General features: G+C 34.3%; 1 protein-coding gene across 8 annotated transcripts in view; it reads left to right on the forward strand.

The window, feature by feature from the left end:
• Window positions 1-19,334, forward strand: part of PRPF40A (pre-mRNA processing factor 40 homolog A) — a 55,185-nt gene that overhangs the window by 30,401 nt on the left and 5,450 nt on the right. For 2 of the 8 annotated variants that reach the window (XM_004743871.3, XM_013051933.2), the window contains exons 6-21: window positions 390-500; window positions 2,035-2,155; window positions 2,393-2,446; window positions 3,964-3,988; window positions 4,712-5,086; window positions 8,056-8,164; window positions 8,673-8,737; window positions 9,076-9,240; window positions 10,750-10,858; window positions 11,703-11,853; window positions 13,483-13,616; window positions 17,062-17,176; window positions 17,348-17,439; window positions 17,556-17,672; window positions 17,993-18,130; window positions 18,454-18,549. In XM_004743871.3, coding sequence (XP_004743928.3) covers window positions 390-500; window positions 2,035-2,155; window positions 2,393-2,446; window positions 3,964-3,988; window positions 4,712-5,086; window positions 8,056-8,164; window positions 8,673-8,737; window positions 9,076-9,240; window positions 10,750-10,858; window positions 11,703-11,853; window positions 13,483-13,616; window positions 17,062-17,176; window positions 17,348-17,439; window positions 17,556-17,672; window positions 17,993-18,130; window positions 18,454-18,549 — 1,977 coding nt within the window. Of the gene's footprint in view, window positions 1-389; window positions 501-2,034; window positions 2,156-2,392; window positions 2,447-3,963; window positions 3,989-4,711; window positions 5,087-8,055; window positions 8,165-8,672; window positions 8,738-9,075; window positions 9,241-10,749; window positions 10,859-11,702; window positions 11,854-13,482; window positions 13,617-17,061; window positions 17,177-17,335; window positions 17,440-17,555; window positions 17,673-17,992; window positions 18,131-18,453; window positions 18,550-19,334 lie in introns of all 8 variants that reach the window. The other 6 variants (XM_013051938.2, XM_013051936.2, XM_013051934.2 and 3 more) reach the window with 3 other exon arrangements.

Below are 19,334 nucleotides of genomic sequence, written 5' to 3' on the forward strand. Positions count from 1 at the left end.
TCTACTTCATATATTTTAGCTATAAGGCAGAGCTAAAATAATCTGTGTTGCATATAGATTATCTTTGTGCATTAGTTACAAAATTACCATTTTTAGGAGAAACATTCCTATCTTTATACTTCTGAGATACTTTGTAAAATATAGAGATGTTCTAAAACATCAATACGTCCATGTCACTTTTGAAATACTTTTAAAATAGTCTATTTTTTCAGTTTTGTCCCTACTGCTTACACTGGTAAATTATTCTAAATGACTTAAACTGTGAAAAGTATGCTTGTTTTTATACTTCTAATTTCTTTGTATAATGTTAATGAAACTAATGAAAACTGATACTCACTGTCATAACGCTATTAAATAATTTGAAATTTTTTTTAATTTTTTTTCTTTAGAAATCAATGTGGACTGAGCATAAGTCACCTGATGGAAGGACTTACTACTACAATACTGAAACAAAACAGTCTACTTGGGAGAAACCGGATGATCTGAAAACACCTGCTGAGGTAAAAATTTGAGGCTTTAAAATTAGGGATTGTCAAATAGATTGAGTCATTTTTTTTTTCCTTAGGAGTTTATGAATATTTGACTGTTAGAAGGACAGAGCAATTTTGTTTATTGATTTTTGCCCCTGCCCAGTAAACATTACCGGGTTGCATCAAATTAAAAATAAATTGGAAGAGCAAAAGGACTCTCTCTCTGCCCTCTATTCTCTAAATTCACATTTTATTATTTATTTAAATATTTTATTTGTCAGAGAAGGAGGGCTACACAAGCAGGGGAAGCAGCAGGTATAGGGAGAAGCAGGCTCCCCGCTGATCAAGGAACCTGACTGGGGACTCGATCCCAGGCTTCTGGGATGATGACCTGAGCCAAAGAGAGATACTTAACCATTGGAGCCACCCAGGCATCCCTGTATTCACATTTTAAACTTTTCCCTTTAAGCAAACCTAGGTGATTGAAAATGTCTTCCAGTGGATTTTTAAAAATTTTCCAGTGAGTTTGAGGTAATGGAGAAGGAATTAAATTAAAAATATAAGTATCCTTCTTTTAGAGTGGGAAGTGTCTATGTGGAAAAAAACCCCTGCAAAGTATGTGTATTTCTTTTTGAATTTTATCATTCATGATATATAGTGTGGAAATTAAATTGAAGGAGTAAATTGAATAAACACTTTTGTAAATGGTTTAATTAAGAACTCTGGAGTCCTAAGTAAGAGTTGATCTGGCCTTTCAAGCTATAGTTGGAGATTTTTCCAGGTTGGCAGCACATTTTATTTTCTTTCTTAATGAAGGAGTTTGAGGATATAAAAATATTTTCTAGGCTACCACAATAATATGCATAGCAATACTTGGGATGGGAGGTTGACAGAGACTGGTTCTTGTTTTTGTTTTTGTTTTTTTTAATCCCAGTACTGACACAGGTAGTTATTTTTTCTTTAAATATCATCACCAAGACACCATCTAAATAGGAGTTTTCAGCAGCATTCTCATGCACGCCAAGCGGTTTTGTATATTAGGTTTTAAGTATATCATACTTATTTTGTTTCCTTACATAAGATAGTTTGCATAGGTTTAATAAATTATTAGCCATAAAACTGATATCTGAGCATGGGTAAACCACATTTTGCTTTTTCCCAATTTTTTATTTTTCCTACTTTTGTTAGTATTTGAGAAGTCTGTGAAGTATGTATGATAAATTTTACCTATGATGGGGTGTAAATGGCAACAACAGATAGGATCTGAAATTTACATAGACCTGGTTTTGAATCTTGCTTCTGCTCCTTTATTAGGTATATTATCTTAAACAAGTTATTTTCTGTAAGTAGCAGTATAAATTTGAAATAACAGTATGGATATTGTGGTATTATTGTAAAGATTAAATAATATTTCAAATAACATTACCTACTAAGTATTCTGTAATTGGTGGCTTATCTCAAAAGTGTTTGAGTTGTACAGATTGATATTTAGGGAAACAGTAATGTGAATGATGAGTGATGCTAAATACATTACTGTTAACTGAAGATTTTTATTTCCCTTTAGCAACTTTTATCTAAGTGTCCCTGGAAGGAATACAAATCTGATTCTGGAAAGCCTTACTATTATAATTCTCAAACAAAAGAATCCCGCTGGGCCAAACCTAAAGAACTTGAGGATCTTGAAGGTAACACAGAAAAAAATAATTTTTAATGTTAATTTTTTACATATCTATGTCATTCACCTTGAAACAATCCTTTATATATAGGATTGTTCAAACACAGGTCTTATTTTTAAAAATTAAATGATTAGAACATTTTAAATGGTGTAACAGTTTTATGGGCTCTTATTTTCTTGTTGCTCTAGATATCAGTTCTATAGATTTTAAATAGATTTTTATTTGATTTGATTCCACTGAAACTAGGATACCAGAATACCATTGTTGCTGGAAGTCTTATTACAAAATCAAACCTGCATGGTGAGCTGCTTTGATAATTCATTTTCTGTCATTATTTAACATTTTTAGAGTTTGTTACTAATAATGTTCACTAACCATGATTGGGTAAATCTGCAGTGAGAAATCTCTAATTAAAAATTCATTAAAGGGTTATATTATAAATGAGCTTGTGACTTTTAAAATTATACTTTGATTAAAAAATTAATTTACCATTGGAAAATTGAATAAGGGCATCATGTACAATAATTTAAATACAACTGTGAGTGTTGGTGTATACATACAATATGTGATTTAACACATGTAGCAGATAGCAGAGAGCCTTGAGTTCAGTTTAAATTTTTTAATATATTGTCAGACTATACATTTATTGCTAATATTATTTTAGCACATTGTAAAATAGCCTTTATGTTATGGGAGAATTAAACAAAATGTCCTGCTTTACTTACAAAGGGAGTATTTTTCATTATTCTCAACTGTTCAAAATACCCCTGAAAATCTGGAAATACTACCTAATATGAAACCCAGTTCTTCAAATAGCAGAGATTAGAGTGCGAATTGAAAAGTTAGTTCTTTTACTCTTATTTCTAATAGAATCTGGTATCATAAATTATTAATTTAAAAGCAGTAGATTTTAGAAATGGAGGCTATAATAATCTGCAGTGTGGAATGACCTCTGACAGTAAAGAGAATAAACATTTCCTAAAGGCTCTGTGGTCTTAAGTCTTTTTCTTGTGTTACATAATTAGCTTATTAGATCATCATTGTATCCTAAAAATACGTTAATTTATGTTAGTAATGATGACTTCTTTTTGTCAGACATTATCAACATATTTTCAGAAATGGTTTACATTAAAGGGGGATAAGTTTTTAAAATATTTTCATAAAGTTCAGCTTTGTTACTTTCATGGACCACCTCATTTGCTAATGATGCTGAATACTTTTGTTACCCATAAAGAAAAATTTACTTTAATACTGAATGCACATCTTTAAAGCTCTTTAAATTTCTATACTAGCATTGGCTAATAATAATATTGTAGATAGGTAGATTGCCATTTTATTCATGTGAGAAATATCAAGCTCATTTCTGATATAACCCTACTACAGAATAGTTGGTGTGTATAACTATCTATCTACCTGTCAATGCTAGTATTTTGTGCTGGAATTTCATCATGAATTTGGTCTCATTTTGAATTTGGTATCTTAAAAAAAAAAATAGTTTTACCCCTGGGGAAAATACTATTTTGTTCTAGAATTATACAGATATTTTCAGAGAGTTTTTGCAGTAGCCAGCAGCCTTTGGGAAAGTAGCAGTGTGCAGAGAAACTTTCCTAAAAACTGCTGTTATTTAAATTTGTCTTCATTCTTTAATTGCTGCCCTGGAACTTTGGAGCAATAATTTGCTCTGAAAAAGTTTGTTTTTTCGGATGGTAAATTAAATCTTATTGTATGAAATTTCTCTTTATCTCCCTTTAATGTTTATTTTCATTGATTATATTTAAAAACCATGTCATGTGACTTTTCTTTTTTCTCTTTAATAGCAATGATCAAAGCTGAAGAAAGTAGGTAAGTAATTTTGAATATCAGTACAATTTACAAATTTGGTGTCTCCTGTATATAGCATTCTTGTTTCAACTATTTGCTTTATAGTATAAATAGTATTTAACATGAGGGTGATTGTTTGATGTCTTTGGAGGATTGGGAGCAGGGAGAAGGATATTTACTCAAGATATACAAATGACATTTTACTAGACAGTGATTGTTGGAATTTGGATTGCATCCTTTGAATTAAGGCTGCTTTATAGAAAAGTCCGAAATTTGGTTTGATTTAATTTGGGAATAGGTGAAATATATATGTCTTCCTGTATTCAGGTTTCCCTTTTAATATATGAAATGGATAAAATTTAAACTTCTTACAGAAATTTATGATGTATATAATACAATCTGATAGTAGGGCATTTTGTGAACGAAAACAATTACTGGACTTTTGGAAGTGCAGAGTGTTGCATGAGTCCCTATCCTATATTATCCTATCGGCGCATGGGTGGTTCAGTGGTAGAATTCTCGCCTGCCTATATTATCCTGAATGTTTGCTCTGTTAAATCAAAGTAATCCAGTTTCATTCTGTGGTTTTCATCTTTTCAGGTGGCTTATAGTTTGCCACATTGCCTTTCTCCCTTTTATAGTTACTCTTAGTCATTTGATTTTGTGATAAAAACTAGTATTTTTTGGCTTTCTGATCATTACTTAATGAGATGACCTGTTTTTTGTTGTATTTTTAATGCATAGTAAGCAAGAAGAGTGCACTACAACATCAGCAGCCCCGGTTCCTACAACAGAAATTCCGACCACCATGAGCACCATGGCTGCTGCAGAAGCTGCCGCTGCTGTTGTTGCTGCTGCAGCCGCCGCCGCTGCCGCTGCTGCTGCTGCCAACGCCAGTGCTTCCACCTCTGCTTCGAATACTGTGGGTGGAACTGGTCCAGTTGTTCCTGAGCCTGAAGTTACTTCAATTGTTGCTACCGTTGTAGATAACGAGAATACAGTGACAATTTCAACTGAAGAACAAGCACAACTTACTAGTACTCCAGCTGTTCAGGAACAGAGCATGGAAGTATCCAGTAATACTGGAGATGAAACAGCTAAGCAGGAAACCGTAGCTGAGTAAGTTTAGTGACTTTTGTACATCAGTACCAGACTTCATTAATGCAAGAAATTGCCCGTTCATGTGGTGGCCATTGAGTGCTTAAAATTTTTTTGTGAATCAGAACATGAGAATTTAGATAATGAATTATTATCTAAAACAATCAAGGCTGAATTTTGCGAAGTCATGCTCTTACACTGTTGGAAACTAATCCTCAGAAGGTTTAGGAAGCAGAATTCAGAGGTAGAGGATGCGGTACAAATTTAAAACAGGGTACCAACCACCTTAGCCGTAATTTTAAATCAAAACGAATGCAAAAAGTCCGTGATTATTAAAATAACAAAATTTTAAATAAAGACAGGATTAGTACTATTTTATTTTACAACAGACTCAAATATGACTTAGCAAAGCCCTGAAAGGAAGTGCTAGTTTGATCAAATAGAAGCAAAAATTAAGTAGACAAAAATATTTAGTAGGGTGTATGAGCAAAACTGTTACTGTAATTAAATTGCTATAACTTTTTAATATGACAGACAGCTGCATCTGCCAATTTATAGTTTACATGTACTTATGTTCCATGTCATGTGGTCATATTTCATCTGGCTGTGCTTTATACAGATATATAATTTGAACCATGCTTCTTGATTTTAATGATGTTCACATCATGTAAAGTTTCAAACATGAACACCCATCTTAATATTTAGGCATACTGATCTCACCTTCCAACTGCTTCTTGTAAATATATTTTTGAAAATTTTTCTTATGTGTTTCCCAAAGTTGAAAATCATTTAAAATTTTTCCTGTTTTAGAAGTTGAAAAAGGGGGGAACCTGGGTGGCTCAGTGGGTTAAAGCCTCTGCCCTCGGCTCAGGTCACGATCCCAGGGTTCTGGGATTGAGCCCCACATCGGGCTCTCTGTGCAGCAGGGAGCCTGCTTCTCTCTGCCTGCCTGTCTACCTACTTGTGTTGTCTCTCTCTCTCTTTCTCTCAAATTAAATAAATAAAATCTTAAAAAAAAAAGTTGAAAAATCTATATGGTATATTTGAAGGCATAGAAGAGTAACATTTTATTTACATCTTTTGGCCCTTTTTTAAATTTTTTTTTTTTTTAAGTTTTATTTTTGTTTTTTAAGAGATTTGAGAGAGAGCACGTGTACTCATGCAGGGGAGGGGGATAGAGGGAGAGGGAAGGCAGACCCCCAAGCCCTGAGCCCAACATGGAGCTCTATCTCAGGATCCTGAGAGCGTGATCTGAACCAAAAGCAAAGTCACGTGCTCAACTAACTGAGCCACTCACACACCCCTGTTTTATTCTTTAAATAATCTTTACACCCATCTGGGGCTCCAGCTCACAGCTCAAGATCAAGAGTTGCATGCTCTGGGATGCCTGGGTAGCGCAGTCATTAAGCATCGCCTGGGTAGCGCAGTCATTAAGCGTCTGCCTTTGGCTCAGGTTATGACTGAGCCCCACATTGGGCTCCCTGCTTGGCGGGAAGCCAGCCTCTCCATCTCCCACTCCCCCGCTTGTATTTCCTCTCGCTGTGTCTCTCTTTGTCATATAAATAAGTCTTTAAAAAAAAAAAAAAAGTTGCATGCTCTTTCAGCTGAACCTGCCAGGCACCCTCCTTCTGCCCTTTTTCTATGCACTTAAAAATATATGCATTATGGGGTGCCTGGGTGGCTCAGTGGCTTAAAGCCTCTGCCTTCAGCTTGGGTCATAATTCCAGGGTCCTGGGATCAAGCCCCTGCTTCCTCCTCTGCCTGCCTGCCTCTCTGCCTACTTGTGATCTCTGTCTTTCAAATAAATAAAAATCTTCAAAAAAAAAAAAGTGTATGCATTATATCTATTTTAAACCTATATGTGATATCTTTTATGTTGACATAGCCCATCATGTTGAATGATGGCATGTTATTTCATTATTTACATATATATAATTTTAGTGTTCTGATAGATATTTAAGCTTTGGGGGATAATTTTTTTAATATCTTTTTATACTCCATTTTTTTCTGCAGTAATTTGTTTTTCATAATTTTAACAACAAATAGTTCCTATTTATTTTCTTTCTAGTATTTCCTTAAGTGCCTGAATCATTATAATCTTCTTGTTTTAATTACTGCATTATAGACCATTTATAGCTGTTACTTTGACTGGGCCCTTTATACTATTTCTGAGAATTTTAAATAAATTTCCCAAAGTAAGGTTCCTTGACTCAGATGGTAGGAATATATTTTTTGTAGTTGTTAGTATTTGCTCTAGTCCTTCCTTGAAGTATTCTACTTTTTGTTTACTGCATTTTCCCCCTTTATATATAGGAAGGGATGTCAGGATTATATGACCTTTTCATTTCATAAAGACCACCAAACTGGTAGAGTTGGTAATTCTTGGGTATGTTAATTCTTTTTGTTTGAGATCAGTATTTGGCATACTTTTTTTTGTAAATTATCAATTAATATTTTCAGTTTTGTGGATCATCAGTTCTGTCCCAATGATGCAGTTCTGCTAAGGTAGCACACAATAAGCCATAAACAGTATATAAACTTTGAGTAAAAAACTATTTGCAGAAACAGACAATGGGCTAGATTTGGCATATGAATTGTAGTATTCCCGTCCTGATTTAGAGCCTTAGCATCTTTTTTATATTTATGCCAATTTGCCCAAATCCTTAGTTATTAAGGCACTGAAATGAAGACACTGGGTAAGTTTTATAGACCATTTAAAAGTATTCATTTGTGGATTGCTGGAATTAATGTTTCAGTATAATTGTTACTTTTAGAGGCCCCCATTTCCCTAATAACTGAATGTTTCAGGAAAAAACTCTATTAATTTTATGCCTTTATGTTTAGGTAAATGTGTAGGATTCATATAAGAAAATTTATTTTGAAATTGTAAAATTTAACCTCAGTAGTGAACACTTAAATAATGAAGATATTGCTTTTCTAAGTGAAGCAAATGTTTACTTAAATTATAAAATGTTTGAATTTCCCTCTAGTTTTACTCCCAAAAAAGAAGAGGAGGAAAGCCAACCAGCAAAGAAAACCTATACCTGGAATACAAAGGAAGAGGCAAAGCAAGCATTTAAAGAATTATTGAAAGAAAAGGTATTAAAGATTTTTTATATGACATAATAATTATCTAATAAAGTTACTATTTAATGCAGTCAGTACCTTGATGTCCTTATTGAAAATAGTAACTTCATAAACTGTCATAACCAAAAATGAACTAAATTTCCCTTTTTTGAAGAATATTTTTATGAAACTGATTTTCACCAAAAAAACTCTTGTGTACAAAAAGAAATTTTTGTGTACAGCATACTATACAGTACATTCTACCTCTGTATTGTTTTTATTCAAAAAACTATTTACCTTTTAATCAAAGGTCTTATGATAAGTACTCTTGCTCTGTTAAATATGAGTTTAAGCTTTCTTTTTAGTTTATATGTATATTACCCAGGTTTGCCTTGGTTCAATAAGAAATTATTAGACCTCTTTCAAACTTGAGCAAAGGGAAGTGCTTGATGTTTGCAGTGAGTATTATACTTTATTTCCTGTTGTATGACTTTTACAATATTTGTGCAAAATTTTAATTTTGTCATTAAATTATTTTCAGCGGGTACCATCTAATGCTTCATGGGAACAAGCTATGAAAATGATCATTAATGATCCACGATACAGGTAACACTTAAGGTTTTTAATTTATTTTTCCAACCCTAGCATGTTAAAAATTGTGTAAAATAGTGTAATTTTTAACTATCATTGTCTTCTCTTACATACCAATAACAGTTGTTTTATGTCAGATATGAACCAGAAAAGCCAAAAGACATGTCATACAATTTGAGTACAGATGAAATTAGAAATTTTTTAAAGTAGAAATTATTTTCTGTAATTGTTTCTTAATTTTTAATATCTTATTGAAATTTTCATATTTAGTGAATGAAATCATTTTTTTTCAAAGCATTGACATTTGATCGTCCTACCTTCATTTACTCTTACATGGTGTTTTTTCAATTTAGTGCTTTAGCAAAGTTGAGCGAAAAAAAGCAAGCCTTCAATGCGTATAAAGTCCAGACAGAAAAAGAAGAAAAAGAAGAAGCAAGGTCAAAATACAAAGAGGCTAAAGAATCCTTTCAACGTTTTCTTGAGAATCATGAGAAAATGACTTCTACAACCAGATACAAGTAAGATTTTTAGTAATGCATGGTATATGTTTACTGCACTGTTCCTGTGTCATTTTTGTCAAGTGTAGTAACTGATCCAATAGGGATGCTCATTAAAGCTAAGTAACTATGAGTTGGGGGAGTTTCGTAAGGGACAAGGTAAATCAGTGTTAAATGTGGAATTTAACTTTATAGACTGAATTATTAATTAGAGACTAAAACAAAGGAGGGGTAGATTAAATGTAATAATTAAAGCCTGACTTCTTTCTGCTTAATATAAGAACTGAGGAGTGCCTGAGTGACTTAATCGGTTAAGCATCTGACTCTTGATCTCAACTCAGGTCTTGCTATCAGGGTTGTGAGTTCAGGCCCTGTATTGGGCTTGACACTAGATGTGGAGCCTACTTTAAAAAAATACATATATATACACACACACACATACACATACATGTATATTATATATAATTTGAAATTTAACATTTTTGCAATAAGGTAAGTCCATTTTCCATATGTACTTTCTTATTTTCCTGAGTTTTCTAGAACAGCATTGGCAAAATTTCTTCATTTCTTTAAATAGTCCAATTTTATATATTACCTAAATTTCTGGCAACTTTTTGAAGTCTGCAATTTAGTTCCATGGACAGTTTGTTAGTATCTGTAGCTACTCTAAGAAATAAAATCTTTACTACAAAACATGGCTCAGTTAGAATTATCTGCTCCTTGGGTCCCCTGGGTAGCTCAGTAGGTTAAGTGTCCAACTCTTGGTTTCAGTTCAGGTCATGATCTCATGGTCATGAAATGGATCCCTACATCGGGATCCTTGCTAAGCTGAGCATCTGCTTGGGATTCTCCCTCTCCCTGCCTCTCCCTTCCCCTCTCTCCCTCCTCATTCCTCTTCCTCTCACATAAATACTTTTTTTTTTTTTAAGATTTTATTTATTTGACAGACAACAAAAGAGGGAAATCAGTAGGGTGGGTGGGAAAGAGAGAAGCAGGCCTCTCGCTGAGCAGGGAGCCCAATGTGGGGCTCGATCCTAGGACCCCAGGATCATGACCTGACCTGAAGGCAGATGCTTAACGACTGAGCCACCCAGACGTCCTTCAAATAAATAAATCTTTAAAAAAGAAAAAATTTGGGCACCTGGGTGGCTCAGTGGGTTAAACCTTTGCCTTCAGCTCAGGTCATGATCTCAGGGTCCTGGGATGGAGCCCCACGTGGGGCTCTCTGCTCAGCAGGGAACCTGCTTCCCTCTCTCTCTGCACCTGCTGCTCTGCCTACTTGTGATCTCTGCCTGACAAATAAATAAATAAATAAAATCTTAAAAAAAAATTATCCACTCCGTCTGTAGGGAGGAATGGAGGCCTACGCTATTTTGTTCATTTTCTATTATTTATCCAAGAGTTTTTCTGTATAATATACTCATGAGTTCAGAGTGTTCATTGGGTCGTTTTAAGCTTACCATAAAATTAAAACAGCTTAAAATGAATTTTTATTGAGTAATATAGAGTAACGTTTAATTTTTCTACTAGAAAAGCTGAGCAAATGTTTGGAGAGATGGAAGTCTGGAATGCAATATCGGAACGTGATCGTCTTGAAATCTATGAAGATGTTTTATTCTTCCTTTCAAAAAAAGAAAAGGTATTATTCATTCTTAGTTGTTAGTATTTATAGGTAAAACAAGATATTTCTTCATTCTGATTAGGAGTTATTTTATACCATGTCCATTTTTGTTTGCTTTATTGGGTTTATGTGGTGTAGCAGATCTCCTTATTATAAATGGATAGCTCCTGTAATAGTACTGATGTGGACACCCGAGGTGCAGATTTATCCAACTGTTACTTGAATTTTCATTAACTGGCTATCTTCTGCCCACTTTGAAAGATATTTTTTTTTTTAAACTCATTAGGTTTTTAAAATACTCAGTAATTTTGTTTGTAATGCATTTATGTAAGTTTTCTATAGAAAAATGTCAGTAATATATAATTGTTACCACTAAAAGGTGCTTGCAGGATAGTGTTTTAAAACACCTCACATCTATTTTATTATGCAGTAAGTTATGGGTTACTCATTCTTCAGGTACCTAGAAATGTAAGTATTAACAGAAATTTGAACATAACTGAAAGTGGTTGAAGACTGTGGAATTTGCCTATTGTGTGACTTGCTGATAGTAACTTTAGTTTTCGACTTCTTTCTATAATGCATAGTTACAAGAAGAGAGATTTATGGAGTTGTTGGGGAGATACGGTTTCCAGATTCCAACTTCTTAAAGAGAGGAAATAAAAATTGAAGGTCGGCAGTTACCAGGTTAAGAAGTTTGACAGGATCATTGGAAAATTAGTGTTTATTTTTAAAAAGTTAATTTAAAATAAATTGGGTAACATGAAATTTGGGCATCATTTAGAATGTAAAGAAACTCACTGATTGCAGTTCAAATACCATACTTTCTTTGAACCTCAAATGTGTATTCATTCTTTTGATTTAGGAGCAAGCAAAGCAGTTACGGAAGAGAAATTGGGAAGCCTTAAAAAACATACTTGACAATATGGCTAATGTAACATACTCTACCACCTGGTCTGAAGCCCAACAGTATCTGATGGATAATCCAACTTTTGCAGAAGATGAGGAATTGCAGAGTAAGAATATAAAGACTAATAAGGAGAAAGTTTTTTTTAGAAATCCTATAACAAAAAATTATTTTTTTTATTAGGTGACTAACTGAATTTTACACAATTGTTTTTTGTTGATTCCCACTGCTTTTTTTGTTTGTTTGTTTGTTTGTTTAGGTTGGTGAGGGTCAGAGGGAAGGGGAAAGAAAGATTTTTTTTTTTTTTTTTTTTTTTTAAGAGAGAGATTACAAGTAGGTGGAGAGGCAGTCAGAGAGACGGGGAAGCAGGCTTCCCGCTGAGCAGGGAACCCGAAGCGGGGCTCGATCCCAAGACCCTGGGATCATGACCTGAGCTGAAGGCAGAGGCTTAACCCACTGATCCACCCAGGCGTCCCGGAAAGAAAGATCTTGAGCAGACTGTCATACCTAGCCTGATGCAGGGCTCAGTCTCCCAATGCTCATCTTGAACTGAGCGAGAATCAAGAGTCAGAGACACCCATCTGAGCCACCAGGAACCCCTTGTTCGGGGTTTTGTTGGTTTCCAAGTAAAGTATGATTGAGTCTCATTATTCAAGTAGAAAATACTAACTTTATCAAATATTAAAATATCTGGTATGTTTGTCATAGATCAAGTCTGAATTGTTTTTTGCATTTTAGTGTAATTTAGTTTGAACTAGATTAATTACCACAGTTTTATTCAGACTGTCTCCTTGAGGTAATGGCTTTAGAGATTTGCAAACACCAAAAATTGTATTAGCATTATCCTGCTTTAAGCTTACCCAGGTTCTTGTTCTGACTTACCAGTTGCTTTTTAAATGACAGCTTTGTGGGGGCACCTGGGTGGCTCAGTGGGTTAAAGCCTCTGCCTTCGGCTCAGGTCATGATCCCGGAGTCCTGGGATCGAGCCCCACATCGGGCTCTCTGCTCGGCAGAGAGCCTGCTTCCTCCTCTCTCTCTGCCTGCCTCTCTGCCTACTTGTGATCTCTGTCTGTCAAATAAATAAATAAACAAAATCTTAAAAACAAACAAAAAAAAAAATTACAGCTTTGTGAATTACCCTTGTGAATACCGTGCGTCATTCAGTAGGTGTTAGTAGGGCCTAAAATTCTATCTTGTGAAAAAGCTCCTTGGGTGGTTGTAATGTTGCTGACAAATTTTACAGTAACATCTTTATTTTCCTTAACTGTGTCTTGTGCATGGTCTTTATTTCACCCTCAAATTCAAGGTATCTTTTAATGAGGTGTTCGAATTTTTTAAAACATTTCCTATTTAGGGGCACCTGGGTGGCTCAGCAGGTTGAGCCTCTGCCTTCGGCTCAGGTTGTGAACTCGGGGTCCTGGGATTGAGCCCCGCATTAGGCTCTCTGCTCAGCAGGGAGACTACTTCCCACCCACCCATCCACACCCCTCCCGGCTGCCTCTGCCTACTTGTGATTGCTCTCTGTCAAATAAATAAATAAAATCTGAAAAAAAAAATTAAAAATAAAAAAATAAGCATTTCCTATTTAGATGATTATGAGTCATTTGAGTTTAATTACAAGTGAATTTGAATTTAATTACAGGTGAATTTGAAATTTAGAGAAAGTTAATGTAAATAAACTGCTTTTTTTACTGATACTGGACATTTTAATTTTTTTCTTAACTGGGAAAATCTCTAGACATGGATAAAGAAGATGCTTTAATTTGCTTTGAAGAACACATCCGAGCTTTAGAAAAGGAAGAAGAAGAAGAAAAGCAGAAGAGTTTGCTGAGAGAAAGGAGACGACAGCGTAAAAATAGAGAATCTTTTCAGGTAATTAAAAATCTCTTTTCTATCTTAATTTCATACTATGGTTAGTGAGTTTCAATAGTGATTGAAACAATTTTGAGACTCCCTCATCCCAGATCATTAATTTGGGCTTTGTGGAGGAATCCATATACATTTAACTCAAGGAGAACAGCCGTTTTAGGCCAGGGAAACATAAGAGGCTGTAGAAAATTTGATATTTAAGGTGAGCACTGATAAATCGATTAAGGTTTCACTTGGGAAAGAGGAATAGCATGAGAGAAGACTGAAAAATATGTGTGATGAATCATTAATATTTGTTGACTTTTAGTGTCTGGAGAATAGTAGGGAATGATACGGGGTATATAGTTTGGGGATGGGCCATAGTTCTTAAATGCTGTACATAGAAGTTGAAATTGTATATTCTTTATGTAGGCCAGTAGCTCATTTTCATCTCCAGTTCCTTAACCTCTGTTTAATAGAGAATGTCATGGGTTGCCTGGGTGGCTCAGTGGGTTCTGCCTTCAGCTCAGGTCATGATCCCAGGGTCCTGGGATCGAGCCCCCCATCGGGCTCTCTGCTCAGCAGGGAGCCTGCTTCCCCCTCTCCCTCTACCTGCCTCTCTTCCTACTTGTGATCTCTGTCAAATAAATAAAATCTTTAAAAAAAAAAAAAAAAGAAATAGAGAATGTCATGGAGTAATGAGTTTTTGCATTTCATATTTCACCAGATTGCTCGTTTCAATAATATATTAATAGCAGTTAGCATTGTTTACACCGCTATACATTTTAAATTGATATTCACTTAAATTTTTATTACAGCCTTCTAAGAGTTGTTACTATTCTTGTTATATCCATTTATATAAAATAAGGAAATGGACTTGAGAGGCAAAATGACTTACCCAGATTCAGTGACCGAGTAGTGGAGCCAGAATTTAAATCTATACAGTCTTTTTTTTTTTTTTCTTTAAGATTTTATTTACTTGAGAGAGAGAGAACATGAGCAGTAAGAACGAGAGAGGAAGAAGCAGGCTACCTGCTGAGCAGGGAGTCCCACATGGGAATGGATCCCAGGACCTAAAGTCATGATCCAAGCCAAAGGCCAATGAGTAACCAGCTGAGCCACCTAGGATCTATTCCACTAACACTGTATTAAGATCAATGGTAAATATAGTGACTTAGATTTATTTCTCCTTTAATGATAACAGTTCTTTGGCATTGGATAAGGCACATTGCCACTCCCTGAGGCAGGAGTACTCAAAACTTAATGTGCATCTAAATCATCCTGAGGACTTTTTTTTTTTTTTTAAACGTAATCTCTGTGTCCAATGTGGGGCTCAGACTCCACCCCAAGATTAAGATTCACATGCTCTACCACTGAACCAGCCAGGCATCCCACCTAGAGGCCTTTTAAATAAACTCTTACTGTCATGCCAAAGGTCACTAAACCATCTTAAATGCCATAGCCAAAAGCATTTCTTCACAGTCCTCTTTCCATGAAACCTTAACATTTCTTACTCTTAGGCGTTCTTTTATTGTAGTGGTTTCATGTAGGGTCATTTCAAGAATTCTTAAAACCACAGATTTCTGGAGCTTCACTTCACCCCTAGAATTTGATTCAGTACGTCTAGGATAGGTTCTGAGAATTTACATTTCTAGGAAGTTCCTAGGTGATAGTGATGCTTCTGTCCCATACTTTGAGGATTACCCTAGGCTATTAGCCTTTTATTTATAATTAGGGGTTTGTTGTTCACATTATCACATTTCATCTTGGAAGAACTTGAAAGAATAGTTCTGTTTTTCTTAAAGCCAATGATGTAGAAATTTTACTCTACTTCATACTTTGTTTTGCTGCTGAGAATTTAGTCACATGACTACTTAGAGACAAAGGAGCGTGGAAAACCTACATTTTATTTTAACTGAACAATCTTGTGCCTGAGAAGAAGGGAAGAACATATTTTACATATTTTTAGGTTTTTTAATACTCTTTAATACTCTTCTGCAACCATTAAGGGGTCTACCTTGTGAAGGTTTTGCAGTGGTTTAAAATAAGGAGACCTTATACGATAAAATAATAATACAATAAAAATAAGGTAATCTGGGCCACAGAAAGTAGAATATATTATGTCAGTGCTGGAACTGGAAGAGAAATCCTGAGGTAAAGTCCACATGGGTCGTTTAGTCAAGCCTAAATTAAGGCTATATTTCTGATTACTGTTACTAAAACTGGTATCAGCATGTTACTTTGTTTTTGCATTCAAGAATGTTTGAAGAGAAGTGGAGTGAAGTGATACATGTATGGTTTTATTCAAGACATTGATATGTCTCATATAGGGTTTTAGTATTTTTAATTTTAGTAATCTTTAATTTTACCTAGTATGTCCAAAATACTATTTTAATATGGAATTAGTATTTTTTAAAGAGGGTTTTTTTTTTGGTAATCTTCGAAATCATCATGTGTTATATACTAATGACCTATCTCAGTTCAGACAAGCCACATCTTATGCACTTAGAAGCTACATTTGACCTGTGTCTACCATATTGAACAGTGCAGGCATAGAAATTTCACAAGCAGAATTTTGGACCATATTTCTTTAGAGACATTTGTTTATAGAAATAAACACCCTATGAATTTGGGGAAGTAGGAAGTGTGACACTGTTGAGTACACAAGTCTCAATATGTTGTCCTGAAAAATCAAATACTAAAAATGGATAAAGAACAGAAATTGTAATAAGCATATAAAGATTTAGATTTAGGGTATAAAATTAACATGGAAGAAAGGAAATAGGTTTTATTTATTTATTTTTTGTTAGCTTTTATTTATTAACAACATTCGGGAAAGGCAGAAGGAAAAGCAAACTGAGCAGGGAGTCTGATGCGCTGCTTAATCCAGGATCCTGAAATATGACCTGAGCCAAAGACAGGTGCTTAACTGACTGAGCCACACAGGCACCCTAGGAAATAGGTTATTAAGTCAGATATGAGGTTAAGTCTTGGTTCTTCAAACTGCTCTATGTATCACTTCAGTAAAATATATCCTCTTAGAGGCCCACATTTATTAATTAAAAAAAAACAGAAAACAAAGAAAAAACCAGCCAGAACATATTGGGTACTGTGTCTAAAAACAAAAAGTATATTTTACAGGAAATATGTAAACACATTCCTTAACCTTATTATCAGAGATGACACCTAATGTTTTTAGTTAACTTGTACTTCTATATATATTCTTTTAAACTGAAATAATGTAGTTTTTCAAAGATCCCTTTCTCTGAAGTGCAGAAGAGGTCTTTGCCTAAAAGGAGATGTTACTTTAATTAAAGAGCAAGTATTCTTTGTACCTTGAACCTATTTGGGATCCATTGGTGCAAGAGTGTCAAATACTTCTTTTGATGTTACACTAATATTCCAATGTCCTTAAAGATGCCTTTTCATTAAAATGGGTTTTTATTATTGTTGGGTTTTCCCTCCCCAGATATTTTTAGATGAACTGCACGAACATGGACAACTACATTCTATGTCATCTTGGATGGAATTGTATCCAACAATTAGTTCCGACATTAGATTTACTAATATGCTTGGTCAACCGGGTGAGATTCTTTTCTTCCCAATTTATAGTTAAGATAGTAGTTGGGATGGGCCAGAGAGGCAGATGGTTGTGTTGGGGAATGGAAGGGTGCTTTATTTTGTTTTATAAACAAAAAAGTAATTGCAGCTCTTTGGTTAGAGCTAGCTTTTGACTTCTTTAGTTTTTTCATTAGGATCAACTGCACTTGACCTTTTCAAGTTTTATGTTGAGGATCTTAAAGCACGTTATCATGATGAGAAGAAAATAATAAAAGACATTCTAAAGGTAAACACTACACTTACTATTTATTGTTAATCTGTAGTATATTTTAATTATAGATGTTGATACTGTGTTTCTTGGACTTTTGTATTATTAGTGTTGACAAGATTTCTCTTTCCTAGGATAAAGGATTTGTAGTCGAAGTTAATACTACTTTTGAAGACTTTGTGGCCATAATCAGTTCAACTAAAAGGTCAACCACATTAGATGCCGGAAATATTAAGTTGGCTTTCAACAGTGTAAGTTATCTTTACTATGAAAAACAACTAGCTTTACATTTGTACTAAATGACTACTTTAGTACAGCTTTTAATATATTCAGCTAAAAGTACTTCAGCTGTAGGCTACTGAAATGAGGGCATGTGACTAGGATTTTACTGAGTAGTAAAGTAAAAGAAAATGATTATTTAGATAATTGGCTAATGATGAAGTTTTCTTTGCTCAAATTAACTGGTGTCATAAATTGGCTCATTACTTATAAATGATGGGAGAGTGCTTAAATTAAGAATAAATTACTTCAATTGTTCTATTATAACTGATTAAATATGATTTTCTAAAAGTTACTAGAAAAGGCAGAAGCCCGTGAACGCGAACGAGAAAAAGAGGAGGCTCGGAAAATGAAACGAAAAGAATCTGCATTTAAGAGTATGTTGAAACAAGCTACTCCTCCAATAGAATTGGATGCTGTCTGGGAAGATGTATGTATGACTGTAAATTCTTTCTAATAATCTGTTTGCTTTACGATTGAAGATAATATCATTAATTCCCTTCCCATTTTATAGCCACAAAAAGAAGCTGAATTATTTGTAGGGTATAAATTAAATATACTGAGAATATAAATTCAGTTCTGACCCTGCATTTAGGAGTATTTATTGAAAATGGTTTGGACTTAAGAGGAAAAGAAATTTAATAAACTTTGAGGGGGTGGAGCTGTCATCGTTTCTTCTTGCTGTTGTGATTCTTGTTAGTCATATTGGTATACTTTTCTTGGTATTCATGTAATCTTACCTGAATTTTTCAGATCCGGGAGAGATTTGTAAAAGAGCCAGCATTTGAGGACATAACTCTAGAGTCGGAAAGAAAACGAATATTTAAAGATTTTATGCATGTGCTTGAGGTAATATTAGTATTCTTTTAATTAACTCCACTGTTGCAAAATAAGTAAAACTATAAACAAAAAATGAATTTAGATTGATCAGAGTATCTTGCTTAAATTATTCTGCTTCAGATGTCATTATCTGGGATGGTTAAGAAAATGATTTTTCTATAGAACCTGCCTTTAAGTTAAATAAATAGCTTGCATGTAAAAATAAAGATGTGTTTGTAGAGACAGTTCGTATTTATTTCATGTCTTTGCAGTGTTTTAGAATTGAGTTCTGTAATTACTGGTAAACCTAAAGAAAAGTAAACAATTTGTTAAGCACACATTTCAAATACTACACTGTCAGATGTGTTCAGTGCACAAGGAGGTCTGCAAGATAATATAATAAGTAGTAAGTTTTTGTTAAAATAACTAAAGATAAAATTGTAAGAAGTTACTCCATTAGTTGAATAAGGGTATTTTGATGAAGATTTTAGGTGGCTACTTGTATATAGTAAATATGCCATATAAATTACTAAATTTATTACTAAATAAAAGCATTTGGTGTTTATATGGGGCCAGGCATTGTTCTAATAATTTTACAAGCACTGCATATAGGAACTTAGTCCTCACAACAACCCTGTGAAGTTACAGATGAGCAAACCGAAGTAAAGAGAAGTAATTTACAGGGAAAGGATTCCAGTCCAGGCTGTTTTACTCCAGGGTCAGTGCTTTTAGAAAGTAAAATGCTACCCTGCCAGTTTTGGACATAGGGATACTTTACAACACACTGAAAGCTGGCATATATTTAATATTAGAAT

Source organism: Mustela putorius, unplaced genomic scaffold (genome assembly GCF_011764305.1).
Source record: "Mustela putorius furo isolate JIRA1106 unplaced genomic scaffold, ASM1176430v1.1 tig00003869_pilon_pilon_pilon, whole genome shotgun sequence".
Classification (NCBI taxonomy): Eukaryota; Metazoa; Chordata; class Mammalia; order Carnivora; family Mustelidae; genus Mustela; species Mustela putorius.